At 43.6% G+C, this 12,788-nt stretch overlaps 1 protein-coding gene across 3 annotated transcripts in view; it reads left to right on the top strand.

Moving 5' to 3' along the window:
- The window catches only part of CCDC81 (coiled-coil domain containing 81), a 156,428-nt gene that overhangs the window by 50,802 nt on the left and 92,838 nt on the right, over positions 1-12,788 (top strand). For all 3 annotated transcript variants that reach the window (XM_033950548.1, XM_033950545.1, XM_033950546.1), the window contains 2 exons: positions 3,998-4,127; positions 9,530-9,676. In XM_033950548.1, the coding sequence (XP_033806439.1) occupies positions 3,998-4,127; positions 9,530-9,676 (277 nt within the window). The remainder of the gene's footprint in view (positions 1-3,997; positions 4,128-9,529; positions 9,677-12,788) is intronic.

Genomic DNA, 12,788 nt, shown 5'->3' on the forward strand with positions numbered 1-12,788 from the left:
TTTTCTCTGTCGCCGCACTCTTTGACCAAAAGATTTGTAAGCCTGAAACCACGTCAAGGTAGACTCTTTCAGCAGGGCCCTAACCTAACCTAAATTAAACTAATCTATACCTATCTATTCTAAACTAACATATGTCTAATACTGAACTAATAAAAAACTAACAAACATCTGCATAATAAATAACTAATAAATAATAGTGCTAGTAGCTATAATTCACTTTTGAATGTAAAATCTCAGTTAAGGATTTCTTTTGACCTTTGTAGGCCAGAAGTAGATCACAATTGCACAATATTTTTTGTAACAAGTATTAAATGTGTTTTTATAAATACTGTAAGCTTAATAAATGTATCAGAAACTACACATCTGAGCGCATATCTAAACATACACATCTGAGCGCATATCTGAACATACACATCTGTATGATCCCATCCTCCTCAGCTTGCCTATAGCTGCATCATGCATGTTAAAAATGTACGATATGTTGATATGTGCACCTTCCTTCCTTCCCATCCATCCTCCTCAGCCTGTCCTTACACATCCACAGCTGCATGTTAATGATGATGTATATGTTATGATGATAAATAAGTGCATATGAGCACATCATTAACATGCAGCTATGGATGAATATATAATGATGTTATGAGTGTGCACCTCTTCCTTCCCATCCTCCTCAGCATGTCGCATACAGCATGTTACATTACACTGTATGTGACATGCTAAGGAGGATGGGAAGGAAGAGGTGCACACTCATAACATCATTATATATTCATGAATCAATCTGATAATCATCACCACCAGGCTGAGTGTGTTATGGGATGGAGGAAGAAAGGTGCATGGGATGGAGGAAGAAAGGTGCATGTTTAAATTGCGCGGGGACAGAAATCCCACCCGTCCCCACCAAAGTCCCACCCTTCCCCACCCGTCCCTGTGAGGACTCCCACCCGTCCCCACCCATCCCCGAGAGGAATCCCCTCTGTCCCCACCCGTCCCCGTGAGGAATCCCTCTGTCCCCACCCATCCCGTGAGGAATCCCCTCCGTCCCCGCCCATCCCCGCCCGTCCCCGTGAGGAATCCCCTCCGTCCCCGCCCATCCCTATAAACTACAGAAATAGTTATTTCATTTAATTATGCTACTGAATTAAAGGCTCTGGTAGAAACCCATTTAAAAATAAGCAAAAAGACTTTATTAATTTGGAAATATTAATTGGGAAGAATACATACTTTGTATATGGGTTTCTACCAGAGCCTCTAATGTTTATAAATTTTTATCAACACAACTAATATACTACTTTATCCTGAAGCAAAAAAAAAAGAATTTTTTTCCTACCTTTGTTGCCTGGTTTCTGCTTTCCTCATGTTCTCATTTAATTCCTTCCATCCACTGTCTCTCTTCTTTCTGCGTCTTCCATTTGCTCTGTTACTGTGCCTCTCCCTTTCTCCCCCCTCCCAAATTGGTCTGGCACCCATCTTCTTCCCTCCGCTCCCCCCATAGTCTGGCATCTCTGACTTCTTCCCTGCCAGTGTCTTCTCCCCACTCTCTCTTCCCCATTTCCTTTCAGCGTCCTTCTCCCCCCCATCTTCCCCATGTCCTTTCAGCGTCCTCCCCCTCTGTCTTCCCCATGTCCTTTCAGCGTCCTTCTCCCCCCTCTGTCTTCCCCATGTGCTTTCAGCATCCTTCTCCACCCCTTTGTCTTCCCCATATCCTTTCAGGGTCCTTCTCCCCCCTCTGTCTTCCCCATGTGCTTTCAGTGTCCTTCTCTCCCCCTGTCTTCCCCATGCCCTTTCAGCGTCCTTCTCCCCCATCTTCCCATGTCCTTTCAGCTTCCTTCTCCACCCCTTTGTCTTCCCCATGTCCTTTCAGGGTCCTTCTCCCCCCTCTGTCTTCCCCATGTGCTTTCAGCGTCCTTCTCCCCCTCCTCCCGTCTTCCCCATGTCCTTTCAGCGTCCTTCTCCACCCCTTTGTCTTCCCCATGTCCTTTCAGCGTCCTTCTCCACCCCTTTGTCTTCCCCAGTGCTTTCAGCGGCCTTCTCCCCCCTCAGTTTTACCCATTTCCCTTAAGCGTCTTTTCTTCTCCACTCCACCTTTCCTCTCTTTCTCCCTCCCTGCCCCTTACCTTTGTGGCGCTTCCCCACCCGACCGACAACAGAACAGGCCTGGTCGGACAAACCTCCCTGCCCTGTAGCCGTGAATCTAAATTACCTTCTTACAGCAGCTGGAGTATTGAAGCTGCTGTAAGAAGGTAATTTAGATTCGCTGCTACAGGGCAGGGAGGTTTGTCGGCCGGGCCTGTTGTCGGTCGGTCGGTTGGGGGAAGCGCCACAAGGCTAAGGGGACCTGACCGGCTGTGCACACTCCCTCCCATGGCTGCACCCGGGGCGGACCGCCCCCCCCCTTCGGTACACGACTGCCTTTTCCCTACCTGCCCTGCCGCAAGCAGCCGACCGGAAGTCTTCCCGATGTCAGTGCTGACGTCGGATGAAGGGAGGGCTTTGCTTAAGCCCTCCCTCCGAAGTCAGCGCTGACATCAGGAAGACTTCCATTCGGCTGTGTGCTGCGGCAGGGCAGGTAAGGAGAAGGAGAGGAGACTATGCTTGTGACCCTGGGGGAGCCCGGGCCCCCTGTCAGCTCCGGGCCCCTGAATGCAGGACTGGTAGTACTGCCCTGATGGCGGCCCTGCTCCCATGAGTGGCTATTGATGAGCGCTTTGGCCAGCTGCTGTCCTCTCCCTTCTGTTTCTAGCCTGCAGTGGAGCTCTCTTGCTTCTCTGTCTTCCCACCTGTTTAATTAGGCTCACAAGTGAAACAGAAGTCCTCATTAGTTGTTGTAGCTTTGCCTGGGACACTTACTTCTCCCCACCCCCTTTCTTCTCCCTAATTAGAGCAAGAGATGTGAAATATGTAGACTTTCTCACCCTGTCAGGATCTTCAGACAAGGATGAATAACCCGGTGATGTAGACATACTTTTATTTCCTGCAACTTTTGGCTTTAACTCAGTGTATCACAAACTGTGTGCTACGGCATACCAGTGTGCCTCCTGAGATTTCTTGAAGTACCGCAACACACTGTTGAGGAGGAAAGTCATCCATGACTCTCCTGGCTGGAATCTCTCCTCCCTGCATCTCCCAGATCCCTGTAACAGTAGGGTCGCAGCAAGACGGGCCTCTGCGCAGACGTTGACGCAATGATGTCACACATGCGCGTGATGTCATCGCATCAGCTTCCAGGTGCCTTCCGGCCAGGGCACTGCATTTAGTGTGCCGCCGGCTGTAAATGTTTGCGGGACATTGCTTTAACTGATTACTACTGCCTTTAGCTCTCTCTCCAGTGACAGGGCAGGTTCTTTTATTTTCATGCTGAAACCTTTGGGATTTCTCTGGTTTCCAACTTTTCCCTGTCACAGGCCATTTACCCTTTCACGATTGTCAATAAAGTGGGAGCCAGTCTGTCACCCAAACCCTTTAGAATCAGTGAAAAACAATACTCATGAACTTCCCTTGGAGGTGTCAAGGAGAAAACAACATTCTTCACTTCCTGTCCTTGCCCATCCTCAAATTTTTCCCAAATAAAAACATCCTATGCCAACTTGTTTCATGGTATCTCCTGCATAGAAACTACCTACCATAAAAAAATCTTCAAATATATCAGCTGTCAAAGAATGACTATAACAACCTTGTTTCTGCATATTAGCAAAAAATCACACAGTTTTAAACAATTCCCTTGGCCTCTTAATAGCCTGAAAATTTTGGCTTGAAAACAATCATTTCTAACAAGACCATCAGTAGAAAGCTAAAGATGACTGAACTGGGTATTTAAGCATTTTCTTATAGACAAAATGGGAGAAAATAGGATTATCTCAGCTGGACATACAATGTTGCTATTTTGATAGCTTCATATGAAATTATGTGGAATTTTGTGCACCAAGCCTAGGCTTCTGACTGTATAAAAGTTTTGTTATAAATATATAACTATATAACTTTTGTATTTATTCATTCATAGACTACCAATACCACTTTCTTCAGATGGACCAAAAGCTGATGATGACAGGAATACTAATAATCAAATCTGTTCTAAAAAGCCAGACATATTTACAGCTGGTCAGTGCCTGGATCACTGTAGGGCAGGGCAGGTAACGTATTTACATAAGGATCACCATTTTAAGCTTATTTTAAAAGGCCTGTTTACTAAAGTATGATATATAGTTGGCATGCAAATTAACACACACTGAAAGCACATCAGTGCTAGGGGGATTTTTATTTATTTTTTGTTTAAAGCAGCAGGCTGCAGTAAATTCATCCAGATGTCTCAGATGCACCTATTGTACTATCTGCTGATGCATTTAATGAGCAGTAATGGCAGGGCTAATGCTGGGCACATCCCCAACAGTTACCATACAGGCTTTGTACTTAACTGTGTATTAATTTTTGCACCTAATGTGCATTAAGACTGAACTCTGAGGACTTTCTTAGAGATTAGACTCCACAGGTGACCCTTGAGGGGAGGAATGCTGGCTTTGCCTAACCTTCAGTCAGCCTGGTCCTAAGAGAGAGGTTGTAGAGGCTCAGCATTAAAAGTAGTTTTCACAGAATCTGGGGAGAAACAAGATGGTGGCGACGTGATAGCAGTCAGTGCTAAAGCTCCGTATTACCCTGCATTCTTACTTAACTTTTTCTTTGGATCCTGACCGTGAAAGCGTGTAAGGAAATATGCCCCATAGCAAGTTCAAGGGCATTATCTGGTGGACCCTTCTACACCCGGATAAACGCAGATGAACCAGTTCCTGACTAGCTCACTGGCCGTAGTAGGAGGGGGAAGCCCCACTGTATCACCGATGGATGGAGATGCCAGAGCCTTGGGGTTTGAAACATCGCTTTCCCCCCAGCAGCGCGATCACCACCAAATCTGGCAATGGAAGGCGTGGGTGGTATGATTCCTGGAAAGCCAATGAGCTCGATTCAACCATACGAAAGAGGGCACCATGCAATCCAGGATGTCGAGCTGATTACCTATCAAAGATTCCCAAAATATAATTTCTTGTGGCCTGAATTTTTAATCTATGTGCAAAAAGCTTATTGCTTCTGTAAGTAAACTCAAAAAATTCTTGTGCCTGACGCAAGGCCAGTTCAATACTGCCAGCTCCAAGTTCTAATTGCAATTGAGATAATTGAACATTCTCTTGAGCTGATCTCCGTCTTCCACAAACCCGACCTTCAAGATCTTGTAATTCCTGCCTCTTGGTCTGCTCCTCCCTCTCTTTCACCCTCTTAGTATAGGCTTGTAAAGCAATTGCCTTCCCCCTAATTACCGCTTTTAAGGCCTCCCACAGCAAGATAGGATCAATCTCATTGACATCATTAAATTCGAGATATTCAGTAATATCTTTTGTCAATTGCTCCACAGATGAGGGGTCTGCCAATAGACTGGTCCTCTTCCTCCCCCCAAAACTAAGCTTAACGCAGAGTGGTCCGTTAAAATTGTAGTGTGAATCCCACATTGCCGTTCTAACTGACATAAAGCACCATCACCAAGCCAATAATTAATGCGAGAATGGGTATTATGAACCGCAGAATGGAAGGTATAATCCCGCTCCCCAGGATGTTTAACCCGCCAAATATCATGGAGCCCCCAGTGTGAAATTAGTGTCTGTAGTCCTTTGTGCTCAGCTGGAGCAACCGAGGACCTGTGGGAGGAGCAATCAAATTGGGGATCAAACACTAGATTACAATCACCCCCTAACAAGAACAATCTCTCTATGCAAAGATGTAAAGTCTCATCAAGGTGTTTAAAAAATTCATCCTGCCCCACATTGAAGGCATATATATTGCACAGTGTATACATTTGACCAGCAATAGAAACGTTAAAAGCAATAAATAACGACCCTCCGCGTCTCGCAATTCTTAGTCACCTGTATTTGCAAATTGTTATGAAAAAGAAGGGCCACCCCATTAGTCTTCTTAGCATGTTGATTAGAAGCAAAATAAATGGTGGAAAACCCAGGGGGATTCAGTACACACTCATGTTTAGGCAGCAGATGGGTTTCTTGCAAGAACACAATTTGAGCCCACTGACACGCCAAATCCTTATAAAGCAGATGACGCTTCATCGGAACATTAAGCCCCCGTACATTCAGAGACAATGACTTCAAATCATCCATAAGCCCAGAATCAAAGCAAAAAAAAAACCCATACACTCTACCAAGGACCCAAAATATCCCACAATACGTATCCCTCCAACCCCAACCTCCAATACCCCCTCCTTCCTCCTGTCCATATTAACCACACAAGAGAGCACTAACAAAATGTGCACTCCTGCTACTCAAAAGAGGGAAGGGCCCTTCTCCTTATGCCCCCCTAGACAAAACAACTACCCACCCAACATGGTGGAGACTCAAGACAAACCTCCCGCTTAAGTTAAACACAATAAAACTGGCAAGTTCAACCCAAATGCTCAACATATCACCCACAAAGATCCTCCACAGGTATGGAGTCTCTCACACCACATGAACAGTAATGAAATTGTAATGCGCAGTACAGACAAATCAGGGCACCTCACAGCATCAGCTTTCAGGTACCAGACTGTGAACTCTGCACCTTGTCAAGTTTCAAGTTTTATTTTAGTTTGATGAATCGCTTATTTAGTTTTACTAAGTGAGATACAACATTAATAAAAAATATAAGCATATATTTAGACATACCATTTAAAATAATGGGTTAGACCAATAGAGTTACAGACTAATCAATACACAAGGTAAAAAGGGACAGAACTACAATTCAATGCTTTAAAGTACAGAGGAGAGCCATAAATGGAAAGAACATTAGGGAGGGAAAAGTGGAACCCTAGAAGGAAACTAATATAAAATTTGAAATTTTAAGCTACTTTTAAAACGATTCAAATCATTTTCCTCTCTTACATGCTGAGTCAAAGTGTTCCAAAGTTGCAGCACCATCACTGAAAACATATCATGTCGTCGATTTCCAATAACTTTCAAAGAGGGGACTATTATGAGCTTTTGATTAGTGGACCGGAGGGAACGCGGCGTGCTATAAGGGATAAGTAGTTTATTAATGAATTGAAGTTCATTGGTGGAAAGGGTTTTAAATACTAAGAGTAAAATTTTAAAAGTAATATGATGGTTAATTGGGAGCCAGTGAGATTTAATCAGAAAAGGAGTGACCACCCTCATGCCTGGTACGTTGCCAACGAGGTTGTGAAATCTCAGGCTGCCATAAGCGACCACTAGCCAGGCGATCCGTGGTTGGCTGGTAGGACTCCATGAACTGAACCCCAGGAAATATCTTTGAGGCCTCCGGAAGGGACCTCACAGTACACAGAGAGCCCTCCAGATAGAAAAGAAGAGTAAAAGGGTGTGGCCATTTGTATTTGATATTCTTGTCTACAAGATAACGGAGTAAGGGCTTCAACTCCGCTTGGTGTTGCAGAGTCACAGCAGACAAGTCCTTGTAGATTTCAAATTCCACAGAGTCCCATTTCAGAACCAGGAGAGATCTAACTTTTTGTACATTAGCTTCCTTGATCTTAAAATCCTTGAAACAAACCACAATATCTCGAGGCTTATTACCTTGTGGGATCACTAAAGCTCTGTGGGCCCATTCAATTTGTATATCCGCTACAGTTCTGAGTTCCGGATCCTCTGCAAAAAACATAAGAGCTAGTTGTTGTGTTACCTTCTCATCCCGGATTCTAAGATTGGTCTGTCAGCTTTCTCGAAATCCTCGAGCTTATCATAGATGTAAACATGCTGTGCTTGCAGCTCTTTCGAACACGTATCCACCAGGGTCAGGGCTTCATGTTGCTCATCTAATTGGGCCTCCATATCTCTCATATGCGTTCCCAATTTTGCCAATTCAGACCGGAGGTCCACTACTAGTGTGGTAAATTCACCCTTGAGTCCCTTCGTGTCGTTGCGGATCTCTCGAAACAGGACCGTAATGTCAGTCAGAGGATCCATCACTATGGGAGTAGAGTTTTCTCCTGCACCAGGTTCCATAGCGAGCAGCTGGACAGCTTCATTTCCGCCCTTCGGTGCCATCTTTGGCGCGTCAGTTGTGAGTCTATCTTTTATACCATTTTTGAAAAGAAAAAAAAAGTCCAAATGAAAAACACACGAAAACCAGGCATTAGGATATAGGAGGGGCCAGCATTTGTAGCAGACTGGCTACACAGACATACCCATAGAGCAGTGGGGCAATTTTGTGGGCATAGTGAACTTCACATCAAGTGTTCCAGGTACATATCTTACCATAGCCCCCTTACATTGTATGGCGAGCCCTCCAAACCCCACCCACAACCTACTGTACTCAACTGTACATCACCCCAATAGCCCTTATGCTTGTAGGTGTCACCTATATGTCAATATGGTAGGGTTTTGGTGGGCCCACACTCTCCACCACAAGTGTACTAGCTAGAGTGGGATATGGGCCTGGGTTCCCTTCTTTGGAGTCCACCTCACTGACCACCAGGCTATTCCAGAGACCTACTTGCTGCTCTAATAGGACTAGCCATAACATTTGAAGCTGTCATATAGGCAGGTTTATACTGTTTCATTCACATCTTTGTGGGATGGGAGGCGGGTCGGTGACCACTGGTAGTCCCCTGCATGCCTTTATTCCTTAAGTGGTCATCTGATCAGTTTGGGCACCTTTATGGCACTTATTCATTGTTAAAATAGATCTGTCCCCAAACATACAAATTGTGCCCTGGATGTTTTCTAAAATGTTTAATTATTGCAGAAAAACATCCAAATCTTAAGACTGCCTTAGTCCCGCCCACACCACACCTCCAGCATGCCCTATTGAGATTTAGATGAGCTACTCAACAGTATAGAAATCTCAACAGTAAAGAAATCTGTCTAGAAAATAGGTTTTGAAATTAGCTAATTGGAAGAGTTTGGTGAGAAAAAACACCCATCTATCATTTTATGCCATTTTTGGGTTGTCTTTCTCTTTTTGTAATGAGCCACATTGTATCTTAAATCTCCATTATAATTTAATTTCCTCTTTTATAGATTTTAACCATTTCCTTTCCAGCTGTCTACATTCTCTTTTTAGATAGCCTAATTCCACTGTAAATCAACACCCCTGTCTAACAGATTATATTTTCCTTTCTTTTAAAGATGCCATGCTATCCACAGCTGCAGATAAAGAATTAGGCAACTAGTCTGATCATTAACAAATGCATTTAATAATACAATAGTTTCATGGTTGTTCATAGATATATATGAGGGTGCTTATGTGGTATGAGAATGGTAAATGATGCTTTAACAAACTTCAAGCCTCATTTACTAATGTGCATTAAGCAGTTAAGCACATAGGTAGTAAATATGCCTTACTGAGAATGGGACTTTTGGATTTTTTTTTTAACTTTGGGGCTTGCATTTTTGCATTCTGATTGGGTTTCCAGGAGTCAGTTTTGTATTTTTAAAAGTTAGCTTTTTTGGCTTAGTGGGCTTTGGTAATCTTTAGTTTAAAAATTACTACAAATTTCAATGGGCCTTGCATTTTCATATTGCAGGAGTTATGTTACCTATGTATGCAGCGTGCCCGGAAGAATATCACAGTGAGCTTTAGTGAGGAAAGAAAAAGGAAGGAACAGGAAGAAGACAGACAGTTACAGGAGTATCAGATGATAAAACTTCAAGAATCTCTACAGCAAAAGGAGGTATTGCGCAAACATTGGGAAAGTGTTAATTTATAAAAGTACCTTGTTCCTCCCATATTCAGCAGCTAATTGAACCTTTTCACTGTAACTGGGTAATATATCACCTTTTCTTTAGAGTAGATGTCTGCTCTGTATGGGCTTGATTCCCTTAACTATTTTTCTTTCAGCACAAAGTCAAAGCTAATTGGACTAACCTTAATTCAGATTTTACTTAAGAACATAAAAATAGCCTACTGGGTCAGTAGCCCAGTAGCCCGTTCTCACGGTGGCCAATCCAGGTCAGTAGTACCTGGCCAAAACCCAAGGAGTAGCAATATTGCATGCTACCGATTCATGGCAAGCAGTGGCTTTTCCCATGTCTTTCTCAATAATAGTCTATGGACTTTTCCTCCAGGAACTTGTCCAAACCTATCATAAAATCAGCTATGCCATCTGCTCTCACCACAACCTCTGGCAATGCTTTTCCTCCTATTGGTTTTAAAAATATTTCCCTGTAACTTTTCTTATCCTGACCCCTGATTTATGTGCAATTAGCTATGACAAAATCACAAATTCTTGCATAGGTAGAGGGATCCCTTCCTTCTCTGCTTGATGATGTGAAGTATAACAACTTGGTTGATCCTGAAGATGATTGATGAATGTTCAAGGAGATTGTGATGCCATCTTTCATACAGCAACCAAATTCCCTGAGTAAAGTGGAAATCTAGTTCTCTGGTCATCCAGTCAAAGAAATCAGATTCATTTGTTAGGATTTTTTTTTTTTTTTTTTTGTAAAATCATGCTTTCAGAGTTCTGGGAGTCCATTAGATTCTAGGAAGTTCACTATCCTTTTTTCAGCAGATTTTCCATTAGATTTTCAACCAAAAAAGTGAGGCTTATCATCATCAGCCTGTAGGTTCCTACTTCTTCCCTGTCTCTACTTTTGTGAAGTAGGGTCACATTCGCTACTCTGCAAATGGGACATGCCAGTCAATTTCAGGCAAGTTGAAATTTCCCAGCAATAGCACCTCCCCTTTCAATCTCAGTTTATGATTATTTTTAATGCGATCTTTGTCCAGCTTCTTTATCTTTAATGGAAGTCTGTAGATGATGCCATGGGCCAGATGCACTAAAGTCAGTGATCATTGCTAAACCAGTTTTGACTGGTTTAGTGATGATTGCATTTACCGACCTGACACAGAAAATGACTCATCATGTGGTTTTCTGCACGATCGTTCATTCTCTGATCCGACCATGCAAATAAGCTTATTAATATTGAAATGCCATGTAAACTAGCAGAGTGATTGATGCTCTAATATGGCTTCTCAATGCACAAAAAAAGTGATCACTTTTAACGATCTGAAAAAAGCAACTGGTCAGTTGCTGACCTGTCCCACCGATACAAAAATATTTATAACATGCTAAACCTTTTTTTTCACACCAGAGAGGCCTCTATGATGGGCAGAACAATCCAGACACAAGAGTCATGAGGAAAAGATGCCAACCGTACAGCAGCGGGCAATCCAAAACAAACTGCTGACAAAATGAAGTTTGCTTTGGATTGCCCATTGTTGTACGGTTGACATCTTTTCCTCACGACTCTTGTGTCTGAAACCTTTTTTTTTTAAATAGGCACAGATGCTGTATGTGTGTTACACATGCACAATATCTGTCCCATTAAAAAAAAAAAGAAAAAACTAGTAGGAGGGATGCCCACTCCCTCCTACCAACGGAGGCCACCCCTACACCAGGCGCCCCCCCAAACCATCCCCTCCCCCCAAAAAAAAGGCATGATGGATGCCCACTCCCTCCTGCCACTGGATGCTCCTCCAAACCAGTCCATAGTTCTGCATGTTTTCTTCCAGAAATCACATTATCCCAGGACAAGCAGGCAGCATATTCTCACATGTGGATGATGTCATCCACGGAGCCCCGGTACGGACAGCTTTAAAAGTGCATCACCACTTTAAGAATTTAAGAAAGTTCACGAACTGCCCGCACTGTACATGCGAGTGCCTTCCCGCCCGACGCAGGATCGCGGCTCCTTAGTTCTTAGTTTTCCATGGAGCTAAGAAGTCGTGTTTCTGAATGTTGTTCAGGTTTTTGCCATTGCTTTCTTTTTGAAAATAATATTTTTTCCTGGGGGGCTCTGGCTGCTGAGACTCATTTTTTCCTAAGTGCTTTAGATGATGCCGTCTTTATGACCATTTCTTTTTTCAGGCCGCTAAATGGGCTAAAAAAAGTGGTAAAATTACAAAAAGGCTACTTTTTCTTCCCTTTTGCCAGAACACTGGGTGAAATTTGCGCCCGGTGTACTATGCAGAAATGTTCGATAATCAGCCGGAAAATTCAACAGGAAAGATTGTTCGGCACTGGCATGGTCATCAATCAGCAATCTTCATCTTTGAAGATGTTGACATCAATGCCGACGTTGGGAGAGACATCACTCCGTCTGGTAAGCCAGTTCAGAGGCACTAGCATACCAATTGGCGTGGCAGGTCACTTTGCATCGAGTCTCTTGATGCCTATCAAACAGCGATGACCACCTTTCGGCTTGCTTCAACCTCGAGGTATGCATCCTCGGTGAGGTCACCCTCTTTGTGACAAGCTGTGACACCAATGGTTCCGCCAGGAAAGCCAGAGGTACTGGTGTTTTTCTTTTGGATGCATCTACACTGCTTAACCCAGTATCCACTCCCTCGGTACTGGTCTGCCTTAAGTACATGGCTACCAGGTCCTGCAATAGCGCTGCTGGTTTCTTCGGCACAACATTAACCCACTTTTTCAGAAAGCACCGGTACCAAAAGAAAACATCGCTCTTTCACATTCTTCGAAGACAACAACAACTTTGCATCATACCTTTTTCTAGTCATCGAACCAGTACCGGACTCAAAATCAGTATCAATCTTAACAGGGGTACAAAATGTTATTTCAGTGGTATTTTACTCCTGAGAAGTTGTATCGGTGGAATGCCCATGGGGATGGCCACTGTTGGCGAGGATGCAGGAGGTTGGGGACTTTTGGGCACATCTGGTGGGATTGCCCCAGGGTGGTACTCTCTGGGAGATGATTCAACAGTTGGTGTCTGAGGTATTGCATTCTCCTGTACCTTTGCATATGGATGCTTTCTTAC

Source organism: Geotrypetes seraphini, chromosome 6 (genome assembly GCF_902459505.1).
Source record: "Geotrypetes seraphini chromosome 6, aGeoSer1.1, whole genome shotgun sequence".
Classification (NCBI taxonomy): Eukaryota; Metazoa; Chordata; class Amphibia; order Gymnophiona; family Dermophiidae; genus Geotrypetes; species Geotrypetes seraphini.